Consider the following 17,747-nt stretch of genomic DNA (forward strand, 5'->3'; position numbering starts at 1 on the left):
ATTAATTAAAAAAGTTAGAAAGGACTTACCGGAATGAGCTTTGCTTCTCTCTGGAGGCATTCAAAGATAATGTACAGTAACAGGAAACCCCTGCTGTTTAACCATACCTTCTGTTTGTTATGCGTGTGATATGTTTCTTCATACACTATGCACTTAGTTTATCAGTCAAATAGAATGTAAAAGAAAAACTAAACAATTTCCAACTGTGAAGCAAATCACTTACACCACCACTAAACAAATACATTAGAATACAATTATATTTAATTGTAAATTAAATCCACAAATTCGCAAATCATGAATCAATTCTCATAGTTTGCCAATCAAATTGATACTGGTACATCCAAAGACCATAACATCATAATTAAAGAGAACTTCAATTTGTATACAAAGTGAATACAAATTATGTAAATTAACATTAAACTAAACATGAATAAACATAAATGTTAAATTTGCTTGGAATTATGTATTTTTCATCTGGCTGGGTTTTTTTTATTTCTTAAAAGTCCCAACATTAATACTTTTCTCATAACAGTTTGGCCACTTAGCCTATTGGCTATAGGTAATTGTGCAAAAAAAAAAAATCTTATGATTTTCCATTCTTCCAGTTATGTTATAATATCATAGCTCATTGAAATCATTAAGAACAGAGCTCATCTAGTTTACTCTAAAGTCATTCTGTCGATGATTTCTAGTGAATGCTTTTTTGAGACCTTCAGTTGATGCTCTATTTCCTGAACGAAACCACAATCAGTCATAGTGACAGAGTGTTTCTGTCGGTGCCATTGTATCACCTCTAGAAAGGTCATCTGCCATACTTTTTTTCCTGTCAGTTTTATCTTCAGATTCCTTGACAGAAAGCATTTTGAAACAGAACCCAATTTTCGGTCCAGCTTCTGAGATTCATAGCTCCTATGAAATGTGCAGGTGTGAACCGTGGTGAAAAGGGCCATTTCCTAGCCTTGAAATCCAGACCCTGGAAGAAAGATTAAGGGTCTGGCCATGACTAATGTACACCGTGTTCCAAATTATTATGCAAATTGGATTTAAATGTCATTAACATTTATTTTTTTGTTTTTCAATTAAACTCATGGATGGTATTGTGTCTCAGGGCTCTTTGGATCATTTAAATCAATCTCAGACACCTGTGACAATTAGTTTGCCAGGTGAGCCCAATCAAAGGAAAACTACTTAAGAAGGATGTTCCAAATTATTAAGCATGCCACAGGTTTCAAGCAATATGGGAGAGAAAAAGGATCTCTCTGCTGCTGAAGAGCGTGAAATTGTGCACTATGTTGGACAAGGTATGAAAACATCGGATATATCCCGAAAACTTATGCGTGATCATCGTACTGTGAAGAAATGTGTCGCTGATTCAAAGCACAGGCGGGTTCGTGCAGACAAAGGCATAATAAGGAAGGGTTCTGCCAGACAAATTCATAGGATTAAGAGAGCAGCTGCTAAAATGCCATTGCAAAGCAGCAAACAGGTATTTGAAGCAGCTGGAGTCTCGCGAACCTCAAGGTGTAAGATCCTCAAGAAGTTTGCAAGTGTGCATAAACCTACTATTCGGTCACCCCTAAACAATGCTCACAAGCAGAAACGGTTGCAGTGGGCTCAGGAATACATGAAGACTAATTTTCAAACAGTTTTGTTTATGGATGAGTGCCGTGCAACCCTAGATGGTCCAGATGGATGGAGTAATGGATGGTTGGTGAATGGCCACCATGTCCCAACAAGGCTGAGATGTCAGCAAGCAGGTAGCGGAGTCATGTTTTGGGCCGGAATCATGGGGAAAGAGCTGGTAGGCCCATTTAGGCTCCCTGACGGTGTGAAAATGACCTCGGCAAAGTATGTAGTTTCTGACTGACCACTTTCTTCTGTGGTACAAATAGAAGAACCGTGCCTTCCTTAGCAAAATCATCTTTATGCATGACAATGCACCATCTCATGCTGCAAAGAATACCTCTGGGTCATTGGCTACTATTGGCATAAAAGGAGAGAAACTCATGGTGTGGCCCCCATCTTCCCCTGACCTCAACCTTATTGAGAACCTTTGGAGCATCATTAAGCAAAAGATCTATGAGGGCAGGAGGCAGTTCACATCCAAGCAGCAACTCTGGGAGGCTATTCTGACATGTTGGCAGCTCTGGGAGGCTATTCTGCAAAGACAAATTCAAATTGTGCTCCCGCGAGAACTCTGGATTTCCACGGTAGCCAATTCCTGCAGTAACGTACAATTCAATAAACGTAATCGAATTGAGGCCAAACCCATTTGTACCCCTTAGTGCTCCCTCTCCATTTTGTGCCTTCACATAAAGGGTAGGGGTATCCCAATTCTCTTCACATAAAGGGTAGGGGTATCCCAATTCACTTCACATAAAGGGTAGGGGTATCCCAATTCACTTCACATAAAGGGTAGGGGTATCCCAATTCACTTCACATAACGGGTAGGGGTATCCCAATTCTCTTCACATAAAGGGTAGGGGTATCCCAATTCTCTTTTGGATGGAGGGCCACATAGCCCTTCAAGAATTTTTTTCAGGACCACACTTCACTTGGTAGTAGAACTGTTCCAGACAAGCAGTATGGCACTAGTGATCGTGGGGTTGGTGAACTATGTTTAGTTTATGGTCATTTCTTCCTCTGTTCAAAACTAGCTAAGGTTTTAACTAAAGTTTATGTATGAATTGATCAGTCATTATTCTTACCTGCAGTAATGGATGACACCTAATTATTGTCAATTCATACATGAACCTTTATTGATATAAAATTGGAATAAATGAAAGTGTATACACCAACATCATGTGTACATCATGGTGATAGTGAAAAGTAGTACAGTACACAAACAATTAAAATGTAAATATATATTTCTGTTTGTATTTGAGACAACACAGATATGAGACATAAGCTGTACAGTTTTAATGACGGACCTTTGTGGTTTAGCGTTTGAGGGATTTAATTATTTAGGATTCCTGATAAGGCGTGTTTTTTCAGGATTTCAAGGCGGGAAGTCTGGAAGGAAATTCCACAGAAATGTTACAATTCACTGTAAGTTGTGGGAGAAGTTACGAGGGCACTTTTTTAAGACCAGAACTGTGAAACAAGCACACAATTGTCACCAGGTTCCTGTTGAACACAATGTTCTGACCAGGCAATCCAACATAAGTGAGAAGAACACTGCAGCTGTTAGTCAGTCCAAGTATGACATGTCCACTCTGCCCCCAAGACCACTAGGTGGCGCCGCTGATGGTAACTCAGGCTCAAAAACTGGGTCCAATCTGGGCTAGGGCAGCTGCTCTGCGGTCCGTGTTCTGGAAGAGGGCCCGAATCAGACCCTTGACCTCGTTGTAGGAGAAGGCCAGCGCGAGTGGACCCTTGCCTTCCGCCCACCTGTGTAGACAGGAGTGATGAGAATAGGATGCATCTCAGATGTACTCTACACATAACTAAGAGAGAATTCAGACATCCACTGCACATAACTAAGACATAATCCAGACATTCACTAAACATAACTAAGACAGCCACTGGTAAGGAATACCAGTGGCACAGGTCACACCTGGAACCAACCCACTACACCCACAGATTGTGTTGACTTCAGGGTCATTGAATGCAAATATTTCAGGCATTCTAACACTAAATATACAATTACTATACATATATTCATAAAATATCTATGTATTCAAATGCATTGTTTATAGTTCTTAAACATCAACATAATACATTATCATAATATTATATAATACATAATATAATAATACATCAACATAATGGTGCCCACCTGTTGAGGATGTCGTTGAGGTTGGCCAGCAGCACCATGGCGAGCTCCTTGAAGGCCATCCACTTGGTGGCGTAGACGGACACCTCCTCCTGGAACCTCCTGTTCTCCTTCTCGTCCAGCACGGGGGTGAACACCTGAGGGCCCTGCACCAGGATGTGCTCACACAGGCCGTGCAGGAAGTTGGCCTCTTCAGAGGAGATGTCCTACAGATCGCACAGGTGAGGTTGATGACAGAATGACAGAAATGAGAGAATCATGGATGCAGTAGCCGAAAAAAAAAAAAAAAAAAAAACATTACAAAATTAGTTCATGGAGTTGCAAACTTTTAAATGTTTGTGTATTAACAAATTTCTACTTTTTTCTATTATTGTTACTATCGTAACAGCAATATTTTTTATTCCCCCCTTTTACGCAAACCAGAACGTTAGAGGGCAATCTTCAATAATCAAACCAGATTAGATTGTGTCTGCACTTCTTCTAAAACGTCTTACCTCCAGTGCGAGGATCCTGGAGATGAGCTCGCTGACGGCTGTGTTGAGGAGCGTCCCCATGGCCTTGCAGTAGATGTTGACCGGGAGGACGTCCTGCCACACTCGGCCCACCCTCTTCAGCTGCAGGACCACCTTCAGCACGGCAGGACCAGATGAAACAACCAAGTCGCTATTACTCATCAAGTACTCCTACAACTACTGATTCCCTTTGGGTTAAAAGTGTCAACTTTAACTAAAATGTATTGATTATGATCATGTATAGACTCGATGAGGAATGTTAAACTTTCTTCTATACAATACAGGATGCTGTAAGGTGGGGTAGGGCTCACCACCACTGCTCTAGATAATTTGACACTTGCAGGTTGGTGACACCTGCTGGACAAAATAAAAGCATGGGAACCACTTGTCTTGGAACCCTTGGAAAAGGTTTGGCATAGCCAATGGTGAGAATTTAAATTGACTGAATTATTCAGTGAATTACTTCAATATCATTTGGGTGTCATGACGAAAGATCGGAAACTTCAAGACTTCAAGTGATTCAAAGTCTTTTCAGCTTTAGCAATCAATATCAAAACAATAGGCATGGAGACAAAAAGCTGTTTTTCTTTCTTGGAAATACAAACGTTGCCACTAGGAAACTGTAAGGGCAGAAATAGAATAAAGACTGAATAAAAAAATAATTCTATATATTTAAAAAGTTGTTCCGTATTGGGCATGGCCTAACCTGTCGTACGGCCTTGTTGGCAGTCTCCGAGTTGGCCTTGTCCTCTAGGTTGGAGAAGTCCCTGGCAGTGGACAGACTCTCCAGAATCTCCCCCCTCAGTACGTTCATCTGGTTCATGAAGCAGCGTGTGCCTGCAACACACACACACACAAGTTAAAGTTGGAGAGATCCTATGAGGCCAGGCATCGTACTGGAAACAACTTCCGATCTACTAATCCAATAACATAGAACATAGAATAGGTGCATGGACTGGAAAACTGTTTCTTAATTGTTAAATCAAAAGATGATTTTTTTATTCCTCTTTTTAGTCAACTTTAGCATGGGGTGAATACTTATGCAACCCACTGTATAGCTTTTGGTTAACGGGGATGCAGTTCATCTCCCTCATTCATTTTGTGGCCGTTTACTCCAGCGAGAAGTTTAAAGCGCTTTTTAAAGCGGTCATCGACATAAGCTATTAGCTACGATATTCACCTTGTTAGGCCTGCAACAAATGAAATTCTTTTGTGCAGTAGGCTATCCAATCACTATGTTGTTTTCATGGACAGTTATAGAAATCCACTTCATTCTTTGTTTTAAATATCGTTGCTTCTATGGCCTATAGGCTACCCACTTTATCTCCAAAAGTGGTTCAGTTTTTTCATTTTCACTTGCGCAGAAGCACACCCACATTGACTAAGCACTCATACCACTACCACCTAATTTTATGTTTCTATATTTGATGACACCAAATTAAGAAGTATTTTCTGATCGGGAAAGCCGGACATAATTGAAATACATGGCTCCCTGGACCAGCAATCTACTCGTCGAGTAGGTTCATAGTTTGAGAAACGCTGCAGAGGCAGAGAAAGCAGGGAACAGAATGCAGCATGATTTTGTTTTGTTTAATTATTGTTTTGTTTTGTTGCACCCCCAACTTTAACATTGGGGGTGCATAAAAGCCAATGCCCCCCTCCCCCAGAGATGGTGCCAGTGTATACTACCCTCTCATCTCATAGTTCTCTCTCCACCTCCTTCGTATTCTGATTCTGCCTTTTGGTTCGGCATTAGTTCCAGTTCTCACCTTGCCTCCTCAGGCTGGGGACGAGGTCCACGAAGGAGCACACCGTGTAGTTGGTGGTGAACACCGGGCCGAAGTGGTGGCCCAACGTGATGAGGTGGTGGGCCAGGAACATGCAGTCGTTATGGTGGATGGCAGCCAGCTGAGGGATCTTCAGCAGGCTCTCTCTACAAACAGATCATATTCATTCATTCATTCACATCAATGCTGAGCCTTCTTCAGGCTACAGTCTGACAGAATTACAGAATTCAGCAGGCTCTCTCTACAAACAGATCATATTCATTCATTCATTCATTCATTCACATCAATGCTGAGCCTTCTTCAGGCTACAGTCTGACAGAATTACAGAATTCAGCAGGCTCTCTCTACAAACAGATCATATTCATTCATTCATTCATTCATTCACATCAATGCTGAGCCTTCTTCAGGCTACAGTCTGACAGAATTACAGAATTCAGCAGGCTTTGTCTACAAGCAGATCATTCATTCATTAATTCATTCATTCATACACATTGATGATCAGCCTTCTTCAGGCTAGTTTAACAGAATTTCAGAATTCAACAGGCTTTACATTACATTTGCTGCCAGGGCTAGTCTAGCAACTCTCCATTGGCTTGTGAGCTCCAGAAATCGAAACTCAATCAGGCCAATGAAATCGTGTATAGAGTCGTTAGGTGGGCTTAACATAATGATTGATGGAGGAGTTGCAACGGTTTGGCTTGAATTCCCTGCTACTTGAAAACAAATAAGATGGATGTTGGTGTTGGCGAACAGTGTGACACGAGTTAAGCTTTTATTAAGTTGGCAAACGTTTGAACTAGCCAACTAGCTCCGCTGGTGGGAAACGCATGGGACTCACAGCGCTGCCGCTGTCCTATTGCATGCAGAGGGAATTTGAAAGACAACTGATTATCCCGCCCCTCGGACTGAGCACTGCGAACGGTGAGTGCCCAGACCCTACATTTTAATGTGGGTCTGGCTCGTCGGGCTAGGCTTTCTCTACAGTCAGATCACATTCATCCACATTGACAACAAGCCCTCAGGTTACAGTTGGACAGTATTCCACAATTGCTTCTATTGCATGCTGCAGGGTAACCCCTTCTTGTTGGATGTGCTCCTCCATAAATAATGGTTATGGGAAAATAACATTGCAAGCAAGAGATTCCATTCAGTCCGTAATCATGTTAAAGTCAGACATATCGTAAACGTGCTAATTACCAACCATTTCCTTCGAAAATTCTTAAAACAATGATGTTATTTAATACTTCAAAATAACATTTGCTAAATGAACCTTACATTTTTCAGTAGCCATAGGTGTGTAGATTTGAACAAAATCTAGTTTGGTTCTTACAGGGTCATTTACTGCCTGAAATATCCGTTTGGACACGCTCAGAGTTTATTGCTGGGCTGGTGGGTGCTTATTCCCAACCTTTCTCACGGCACATCAACGGTTAGCCCGAGAATTCTCGTCGCAATTCAAAACTCCACTGGAGCTCCAAGCGGATTTGTACACGCAGCCTTACAACACTGTTTACAGCTCTTCGAGTCACGGTAAAATTTAATTTTTGGTACATCGCTAATTTAGATAAATTTATGGTGTGGGTGCTTGCGTTTCTTTAGGAATCCGACGTCTTGGTTTGTATAGAAATGAATATTAAGTGACATACACGTAAGAGGTTGGACATATACGACGTTCCGATATGTCTATTGGTTTTATATCAATTGTTTTCATTTGTCACAAGTGTGCTAGATGAGGCTTGTAACCACGCAGTCAGTATAGTTAAATGTTTAATAGTGGGTTACAGTTAAAAGCATTCAGTTACCTGAAAAGGACAGCGTTTTAGTCTATATTATTATAACATAAGTGCACTATAATACAGATCAGCTATAAAGTGGGACTGAAGCAAAAATAGTCTAGCCAGTCATAAAAATATGTAGTGCAGTAGGAGGCTGGAAAATGAGTACTTACTCGTGGTATGTGGGAACAACGTTGCAGAACAAATGGAATATGTTTCTCACAGCAAACAGGATCTGGATAGCACTGAGAAAACGCACAGACACATATACTGTACATTAGAATTGTAACAGATATATTGCAGCTGAAAGTGTATTGGTACCTTGCGTTGGAGACAGAGATAAATAGAGACACACAAAACTCCCCTCTCGGTACCTTGTGTTGGACCTGTCGGCTGCCTCGGCCAGCGTGGTGACCGCCAGCTCCAGGATCTGCTGAGCGGGCCGGCTGACGCGGCAGGCCGGCAGGGCCATGGTGCGTGCCTCCAGCTGCTGTTGCTGCTGCTGCTGACCACCAGGGGGCTCTAGAGACATCGTCAGGGCAGGAGTCTCCGTCTTTGGACTGCCCCGCTTCTTCTTGTCCCCCGCAGGCCTGGGCAGTGCTGGGAGAGACACCTTGTAGTCGGGGGAGATCTACAGTCGAGGGAAAGACACTTCAGTAAAATTGAGATTTATAGAGCATGTGTGCTTGGTAACAAAAACAAATATATATAGGAATGTGCCCAGTATCTACACAAGGATAAAAATGAATGTCTGAAAATAAAAATGCTTTCTCAAATAATAACACTGGAAAATAATGAGTTCTTCATCTTATTAACTCAGATGTTACAGGTGTTAAAGACAAAAAGACAGATAACGTCCAATAACATGAGAAAGTCTTGAAACATGAAAGAAAACAAACAAACAAGCACAAAGCAAACGGACTGGCCGGCCCCCTCACCTTGACGGTGTCATGGATCTCCGAGGTCATGAGGCGGCGGGCCTCCACAATGACGTCCTGGCACTTCCTGCTGATGAAGTGGCGGTTGTAGTTCTGGGCGTACTTGAGCAGGTCCGTGGCCTCCTCCCTCAGGTAGCCCATGTCCTGCAAGGAGCTCTCAAAGCACTTGGTCTGGGTGATCACCTACAGGAAAGAGGAGAGGAGGTTAGCTACTTTGTATTACTTCAATTCCGTGTCTTAAATAGTAAGTAACACACTTAAAAAAAATAATAAATAAAAATAGTCGATTAATCTGTTTATTATATTATCAATATAACAAATACTCAGACACACAAATACTGTTGACTGGTCTTTAGCAGACACTCTTATCCAAAGCGACACAAACTGACAACAGCAGGTGTAGAAATTGAATCTACATCAACCGATTGTCAGTCAGTGACGTTACCAAAGCTCCACTCCTGCCCTAAAATAAAAACGCCTCTAAATACCTAAAGCAAAAACACCTCTGCCTAGGCGTCTAAAAGGATTCCAGCAACATGCTCCTTTCTATCTCAGTTACCGACCACACAGAAACAGGTCCTGTGTGAGTGATCAGTGTCAGTGAGTCCACTGCCCCCCTGTGGTGTCTCACCTCGGCGTACTGGTCGAGCTGGCTGCTCCTGGCTGGGATGGAGTGCACCAGGCAGTCCTGGATGATGCTCTCCGACAGCTCCTCCCAGATCAGGCCGCCCAGCATCTCACACACCTTCTGCTCCCCCACCGTGGCATCTACCAGGAAAAAAAAAAACACCAAAGAGTGACCACAGGAACCGTTTCCCACAGTGCACAGGCTATTCTGCATGCTTTACTAAAATATTGCTGTTTGGTCAAAAGTTTGTTTGAGAGGGGGATCAAACATACATATTGCTGAAGTATCTTGAGAAATACAACACTTTCTGAGAGTATGTCGGTCTGTGTGTGTAGTAACAGAGATATGTGATCATGTTTATCAATCTGTGTGAATGAGAAGAGGGGAAAGGGACAAATAATGTCTGATTATGTGATTACCCTTTTCTATGTAACACTCTGAAACACTGATTTCTGTAGTAAATAGCTAGTCGTTGTTGCTGTCTCTTGTCACTGTCTCTGTCTCTCAAGTCCTGCCATGTATTTGTTCTACCTGTACACTGAACACAAGTGTTTTCACTAACTAGCTGATCTACCTGCCTTCAGAATTAAGAATTACATGATTAAGTGAATGATTGAAACAAAAATGTAGCAGGACTTACTTTCTGAAGCCAGACTATTACACCTCTGTTTGTGTGTGTGTGTGTGTGTGTGTGTGTGTGTGTGTGTGTCTGCATCTAGTCAGAAACACATACTGTGTGTGTCTTATCCAGCTGGTGTTTGTGTGTGTGTGTGTGTGTTTGTGTGTGTGTGTGTGTGTGTGTGTGTGTATCCAGTCAGATACATGTACTGTATGTGTTTGATTCAGCTGGTAATTGTGTGTGTGTGTGTGTGTGTGTGTCCAGTCGAGACACGTACTGAAGGGGTGTTCGTGTAGGGCCTTGAGCACGGTCAGGACCTGCTGGTAGAGCTCCGGGGGCTCGCGGTGTTGGGCACTGGTCTCTCTGCTGGCCAGGCTGACGGCCGTGATGGCCCCGCCGTACGACGACTCGCTCACCTCCACCACCAGCGCCGGGTGGAGGATCACTGGCTTCAACACATACCTCAGCAACAGCTGGGCTGAAGCACCACCACAGGGAGGAGATGTCCAGAGAGACAGGATTCCAGTTAATCATTTTATAATTTCATATGTTCATTCATCATGTATATTTTAACTGAAATCACTAACAACCTGATATTTGATGTGAACTACATAAAATGTGCTAAATATGTGCTGTATTATTATTACTCATACAACTAATTCCAGGTACTGGTTCTTCTACTTGTTCTTTATCCTTGCATAGTTACACACTACTTACTATACAATTTTACTGGACTAAACATAGTTGGGGTGAAATTTTATTTTGCTTTTAATAATTTACCAAGCGTTGTTCTCCTGTGGTCCTTGCCCTGTTAGGAATGCTGAAACAAGCCTCTGATGAGATGGGGGAAAACAAGTTTACCGAACTGCGTGATCTTGCGCTGGAGGTCTCCTCGGATGGCCAGGGCCTGCAGGACGTTGGCCAGGTCGGGCTCGTGGGCTTTACCCTCTCGGCTCAGGTGCAACTTCACACCCAGGAAGGGCTCTGCTGAGGTCAGCTCTGCAAGCAGACAATGATCAAACGTGTGACACTCAAACAAGTACAAATATAAACACACACACACACACACACACACACACACGTAAAGCCAATCTTACAATCTGCTTATTACAGAGGCTTACTTTCAATCTAGAAATTATACAGAAATGATCATCCCTCACATAGACACTTCTAAACATTGTTCAGCATTGTAACAAGGATCCCTCTGCCTGTTTGTCCTCTTCCACACACAAACACACACACACACACACACACACACACACACCTTTACTTGGCGGGGGCAGGGTCCACGTCACCATCTTGGCCCACTCATCTCCCAGGTGGTAAAGGAGGGTCTCCTTCTGGATGGTCAGCTCGGACATCAGCACAGTCAGCAGGGGGATCTCCACACTGCTGCACTTCTTCACCTTCGACGCCGCGTCCTGAGCCTGCACACCCCAATGGCACATTACTGCAACTTACTCTCACACTAAAAATGTGAATATGACACATCCACTGAGCAGCGTGTGCAAGGCTTAAATGCATTCTCTGTGAAAATGTCAAGGATCAATCCGCTATTCAAGCTGACAGTTTGTTGACAAATTAAACATACAGGGCTTCCACCCTAAGTCAAATGTAAAATTCCATGACTTTTCCCTGACAAAAAACTGACCTACTATATAATGAATGATACAATATATCAACCAGAGATTTCCGAGCAGGTGCATAGCGTTCAAGAATCTTTTACTTTTTTAGAGCTGAAGCAAGCAGTAAAGCTAACAAGATATTCATCAATTCTGCATGGACATATATTTGTATTAATGTATTTTAGCAAGTAAATGTAAACTGCTACAACAGTCATGATATTCCATGACTATGATCCAAAAACGATTCAAGTTTCCTGATTTCCATGTCTGGAATAGACTTTCGAAAATCCCATGATATTCCAGAAATTCTTGAGGCTACAATGTTAATTAATTTACAAAAACAAAATAAAGTGGAGAAGGGACATGGTCAAAGTTTAAACAAAAAGTTCAAAGCACTTTTCTCTATAGCTTTTAGAATTGTTGGTCGTACCTTGCCATGCTGTTCCGCAGCAAGCACATACTCCTTCTGCCTCATGGCCTTATGGAACTCATTAAGCGCATTGTCAAACTAGGAATACAGGAAAATATCCATGGTTACTGAACATTCAAACAAAAAACAGCGTGAGAAGGTCAATGTGACCTTAACATTTTACCCCAGATGTGTTCTGCAGGAAACCTAAAGGAATGTGCTCTGTTTAGCTCTACGGTTATATCAAGGTGCTAAAAAACATAATTGCTTTGATGCCCTGGGAGCACAGTGCACACCTCATTACCTCGTAAATGGCAGAATCTCTCAACGACAGTACAAAGCTTTGAGTGACAAAAGTGAAATGAATAAAGGGGAATGTAGCCCACCTCTACCAGATGCTGGCATAGGTTAAGGACCACTTTGGTCCTGCCGAGCTGTGCACCCAGTCTAGTGAACTCTGTGACAGACTTATTGAGATCCTGCTGCACCTGTAGCAAAAAGTTTTAGAAAGATTGTAAGCATCGTAGTTCATTGAGTCTTCCTACTGAAACGACACAGGTTAATTGAGGCAGTTAATTGGCACGAACAAAACATGACATCACATGCATAAAGGTGAATAGATCACTGGGATTCCAAATGCCAATATTGCGTTGTTACCTCATTCTCAATGACGTCTCTCAGGTCATCAATCTCTTTGTACATGCCCTCCACCTCTCTGCCCAGTCTTTCAGCAAGGTCGTAGGTCGGTAAGAAGTTATCATATTCCTTCTTTATCATGTACGTTGCCTCTGCCTAGCGAACAACATCGGACCGTGTTAAAAATAAAACATGTACAAAAAGAGAGAAACATCAGTTCAAGTGAAACTACAGTTATCGTGAATTACAATACCAAGCAATATGCATACATTATGTACAACGTGCTTGGCTCATACACTGACATGCCCATCATTCTTGAATAGTGTAAATTTGGAGTCAGACTTCATGACCTTTTTATACCGATACAATATGTATGTAAGCAAATTAGAGCCTCATTTCCAATTTTCCTAGTCCTGCTAAACTGTTATTAGAATTCTATAACCAGAACGCACACAACTACGACACGTCACTACGAGTTTGAGCAAGGCTAGTTTGTTATGAAAAATCAAACAACAAGCAGCAGGGTAATGTCAACCATTTAGCTGACGTTCAGCACGATGGATTGAAGTTATAGCGGATTAAATTAGTAATCACTAACTAGTTTACATTAGTAATGATAACGTCTGTAACGATAACGTTAACAAAAACTTTAGATTAACTTAACGTTAGCATTAGAACTAACCTGACTGGTTAACTAACGCTAAGTTAGCTTACTTGCAAGAGCTATTACGTCTGAAATGTGCAGTTTATCTCACATGTTAATATCTATTTACCGCCTATTGCAACTATTTAAACATTTGGAGGTGAATTCGAAACCAATCAATTCTGAAAATTAAATATTGAAGTTAAACAAACGCCAAGCTAACTTAGCACCCCTATGCTAGCTAACATGAAATTGGACAACTTATTGCTAGTTCACAAACCTTAATGTCATCTGATTTTCGGGTTAATTTGGAGATCTTGGTCATTAAGTCATCCTTTTCCAGCTTGCCAGAACTAGCAAGCACTTCTGTCACGAATGAAGTCATGTTTTACATGTACTGTCTGTCATTCGTGTTGACAGCTGTCCTGCCAAACAAATTGGCTAACTCTAGCTAGCTAGGTAGCTTGCACTGCAAGTGGATTAATGAACTGTTTTGCCCGCGTAGTCATTTGCTTCTTCTTCTACTTTCAAAGCTGTGCACACTCATAAAAGCATGGCATACCGCCACCAATTGATGCGGAGTATGGAACGTAAGATGTGACGCATCCGCTGACCTAAGAGATCAGTGGATAATAAAACTATATGTACCGCAGAGCGGTACAAAATATGACCGCCGCCCAGTCCAGCACATTTTTTCCACAAAAACAAATCACGCTGAAAGGCCAATATGATTCTAACTGTCTCACTAAATTGCATTATCCACACTCAATTCTCACTGGTATCTGCTAGACAAGTACCAAAACATGATTAGTTCATAGATTTCACATGTAAATCATTTTATACAACCCCTCCATCTTGCCTGTTCATAATTCTGAGAAATTCTTGATTGTTTGTGTTATGTTTATGTTATGTGTGTGCAGTGTTGGGTGTAACGCGTTACAAAAGTAATGTAATTACTGTAATATATTGCTGTTTGCGGTAACGTGGTAATGTAAGGCATTACAAAAAAAAATTGGGTAATATTTTACTCGGTACAAACTTCAGTAACGTGCGTTACAATGCATTAACCCGAAATTAAGTGGTGTTTTGTTTTGATACATATTTGCAAACACCACGCGAGAACAACAGAGGAGAAAAAAATCAGTGCAAAATAGTACAACGTTATCTCCTGATACTGGTTGAATATGACTGCTGCAGCAGACTCGCAGGCGGACTCTATTTGCGGGATGGACTTAAGCCTACGCTCATTATTTTCAGCTTGTCAGAGACAAGGCTATGAAGAACATAATAGTTAGTGCACTTTGTGTGCGAAACCGAAAGATCTCTCTATGCCTCGCGAAATAGCACAAGTAAATTAATGAAACATCTAAAGTAGTGCCACGCTAATCTTTTTGATTCTTGGTAAAACACAAACTATGCTGTTGTGCATGTCAGCTTTGTGCTGTGAACTTGAATTGAAGAGAATAACGGGATAGAAATGCAGAAAAAGATTGTGTAGCCTGGCAGTGCCACCGCACCACGCGCATCACGCACTTTGCGTTGGGCACCAAAGGACAGAGGGGGCACCCAAATGTAACCAATGAATAGTAGCTTTATTGCAAACTGCGTTTCACTCTTCATCAATACCGTTTACAATATGTCAAAATGCACTAACACGATGTTACATGCACGTTTGATACCTTTTGGGTTCTCTCAATCACCACCTACTAGAATTGGTGGGTCTTCAATCATTCGTTTTCCAAGCATTTAGGCTACATGAAGCACATGATATGCTGAGTCGACTGAAACGCATTCCATTCAGATAGCTAGGTGGATACCAGGCTCATAATTCACTTGTATTCGCAAAACGAAATGTGAAGCAACATGTCATTGCATACTTCCATTTCCAAAGCAATGAAGGTTGCTTCAAACAACTTAACATTGTGCATATTATTGTTAATATTGTGCTATCAATGTAACTCAAACAAATAAGGCTTGTAAACAAGAGCTGGCAAAAGGGCATTATGACAACGTAAAGATCAATGCTCTTAAAGTGACAGTGCACCATTTATAGGTAAAACATAATTTCTTCAGAAATTAATGTTTAAAAACACACAGGTGTTTGAGTGTTTGAGTCATCATTTAAATGTCACTCACTCAAAGCCACTCACTTAGGGCACAGAAATGGCCAGCAGGCCACCATCTTGACATGTCTTTATTAAAGGAACCGTATGTAAAAAATGTATTTCAATTAATCATAAAATTGCCCTGATATGTCACTAGACATTAAGATATCATGTTCATTTCAAATACTTATATCACTGACAACAGTAGTCTGGCCAGGATATTGTCATTTAAAAAGTGAAGTTGCAGCCCTCAACTGATGTTGATGTTGTCATGTTGTGTTTTGGCCTAATGCGCCACCCTCCCCCTATCTACTAATCACAAAGTCTGTAGTGTTTCGTCATCCGGTTGCCAACTCTGCCAGTCAGAGGGGAGGGGAAGGGGATACACCGCTCTACGGTAATTTGAAAGTGATTGTAGTACCAGTTTTGGCCACAATCTTACATACGGTTCCTTTAAGCTTTGATTTACAATATAGTAGGCTCTCTATTTATTTTAATGAGTAGGCCTAGGCCTTAAAGTTACAGTATTTCTATCACAATTTAGCAGACTTTGACCTTTTGTCGGTTTTTAACAAAATTCTGACTATGATTGTTCCTTGTATTGCATCATGAGCACTGCGCCTATTGCATTCTACTGTTGTTAGCCTTAAGCCTAGCTCACTCATTATGCTAAATCACATCTCCCTCCATTGGAAGAGCAAGCTGCATTGAGCGTAATAAACTGCATTTAGAATGGCAAATCCATATTTCTTGATATTCTGGTGAAAGTAACTTAAAAGTAATGCAATAGTAGTGTAATGCCTTACAATTCAGAGACAGTAATATTATAATGTAACAAATTACTTTTAAAAGACAGTAATAAGTAATACATAATACATTATGATTTTGAAGTAACTTGCCCAACACTGTGTGTGTGTGTGAGTGTGTGTGTGTGTGTGTGGGTGTGTGTGTGTGTGTGTGCGTGCTTGTGTGTGTGCCTGCGTATGTGCCTGTGCATGCAAGCGTACATATGTCTACTGTGTGAGTATGTGTCATACGTATGATTACTGTGAATGTATGTGTGTGTGTGTGTGTATCTGTTTGTGCACATGTGTGCACATGAAATGGGTTAACATGACCCCTGGAGGCAAACATACGGAAACAAATGGTCATCCTAGGCCCTACAGTTCTCAAGATATTCACAGAGAACTGTGTCTGCCCTACCCTCCTTTCGGGGGGTCCAGTCCAGCGGAGGGGCTACAGATCAAAACGAAAAATGACGGTTCCATGCTATCCATGTGGGGGTACATGCCCACCAAGTTTCGTGTACCCCGGTCTTTCAGTGTCCCGGGAATCGTTGACGGAAATTTGGACATGCGAAAAAAAAAAAATCTGACTAAACTTATATGGTGCATACAGGAACACAACAACTTAACAGGACATTCTCCCTTACTTAAAGGTACAGTCACTGTACCTTTAAGTAAGGGAGAATGTCCTGTTAAGTTGTTGTGTTCCTGTCTCTTTAAGTAAGGGAGAATGTCCTGTTAAGTTGTTGTGTTCCTGTCTCTCACCTGCATTTGAGTAGAGTATAGAGTGCCATTACACCAATAAATACCTCCCTTGCACTGTACTCCAGTGTATTACACCCCATCTTCACTTCCTTGACTATTACTATTCATACTTCACTACATGCCATACTTGATTTTTTTTCTGAAGGGTACTCTTTTATAAACATCAATGTTGCCAGGGCTAAGATAAAAAAAATACCTTTTTCTCACAGCAGACGTTTCTTCTGCACCTTTGACACAGCAGACAGAATAGAGTCTACTTTCGTTTCTCCTTTAGGCCACACCCAACAACTGCAGCATAAGAAGGGGTCCAAACAGATAAGCCAGTTGTTAACTTTTTCTGCGCCATAAAAGTAGTCAGACAGCAAAATGTATAATTCACACAGGTACCAAACTTAACAGTAGGTTCCTAGCCTTGCACCAATCTCATAAAACTGTAATGACTTCACCATGACTCTATGGAGTAAAATAAGCAGATTTACATTTTGGGTCATATATTCAGCTCTGTAACGTTATGTACTTCTGGAAAATTGCAGTTATTTCACAAGAATAACTTCAAAGTTCCTGTTTTGAGCTAATTATAATATGCTGTGCTTTATTCAACAAAGTTACTCAGATGAAGGTCTGACTGACCGAAATGTCAGTTCATCAGTGAATCGACCCTGTACGTGAAGTAAGCAGTATTGCGCTTTTCATTTTTTTGTTACTTCGAAGTGACTCTGATTCCTTTAAAGTTCCAGAATTCATC

At 41.4% G+C, this 17,747-nt stretch overlaps 2 protein-coding genes across 2 annotated transcripts in view; both read right to left on the bottom strand.

Moving 5' to 3' along the window:
• The window catches only part of LOC143127377 (centromere/kinetochore protein zw10 homolog), a 61,643-nt gene extending 61,592 nt beyond the window's left edge, over positions 1–51 (bottom strand). The window contains exon 1 of the transcript XR_012987579.1: positions 30–51. The gene's annotated coding sequence lies outside the window, so the exon portion shown is untranslated. The remainder of the gene's footprint in view (positions 1–29) is intronic.
• A 2,680-nt stretch (positions 52–2,731) lies between these two features.
• Positions 2,732–13,866, bottom strand: zw10 (zw10 kinetochore protein). The gene is made up of 16 exons (XM_076288805.1): positions 13,628–13,866; positions 12,726–12,860; positions 12,455–12,556; positions 12,090–12,167; positions 11,299–11,461; positions 10,896–11,033; positions 10,312–10,512; positions 9,419–9,555; positions 8,788–8,970; positions 8,224–8,480; positions 8,023–8,094; positions 6,057–6,220; positions 4,994–5,124; positions 4,270–4,401; positions 3,779–3,981; positions 2,732–3,390 (listed from the first exon to the last, which is right to left on the bottom strand). Exons 1-16 carry the CDS (start codon positions 13,730–13,732, stop codon positions 3,261–3,263), a joined length of 2,331 nt encoding a protein of 776 aa, XP_076144920.1. The 5' UTR covers positions 13,733–13,866; the 3' UTR covers positions 2,732–3,260.
• Between the last annotated feature and the right edge of the window lie 3,881 nt (positions 13,867–17,747).

Source organism: Alosa pseudoharengus, unplaced genomic scaffold (assembly GCF_046254945.1).
Source record: "Alosa pseudoharengus isolate Yale_2024_CS ecotype anadromous, Long Island Sound unplaced genomic scaffold, YU_APseudo_1.1 YU_APseudo_1.1_scf_17, whole genome shotgun sequence".
Taxonomy (NCBI): Eukaryota; Metazoa; Chordata; class Actinopteri; order Clupeiformes; family Clupeidae; genus Alosa; species Alosa pseudoharengus.

Bases quoted from the DNA above. Each gene is read 5' to 3' on its own strand.
- zw10 (XM_076288805.1), bottom strand. From the start codon at position 13,732: ATGACTTCATTCGTGACAGAAGTGCTTGCTAGTTCTGGCAAGCTGGAA. The intron at 6,221-8,022 runs GTAAGTACTCAT...ATCTGTTTGTAG, and splicing joins GTTGTTCCCACATACCACGA to AGAGAGCCTGCTGAAGATCC. The intron at 5,125-6,056 runs GTGAGAACTGGA...TGTGTGTTGCAG, and splicing joins CCCCAGCCTGAGGAGGCAAG to GCACACGCTGCTTCATGAAC.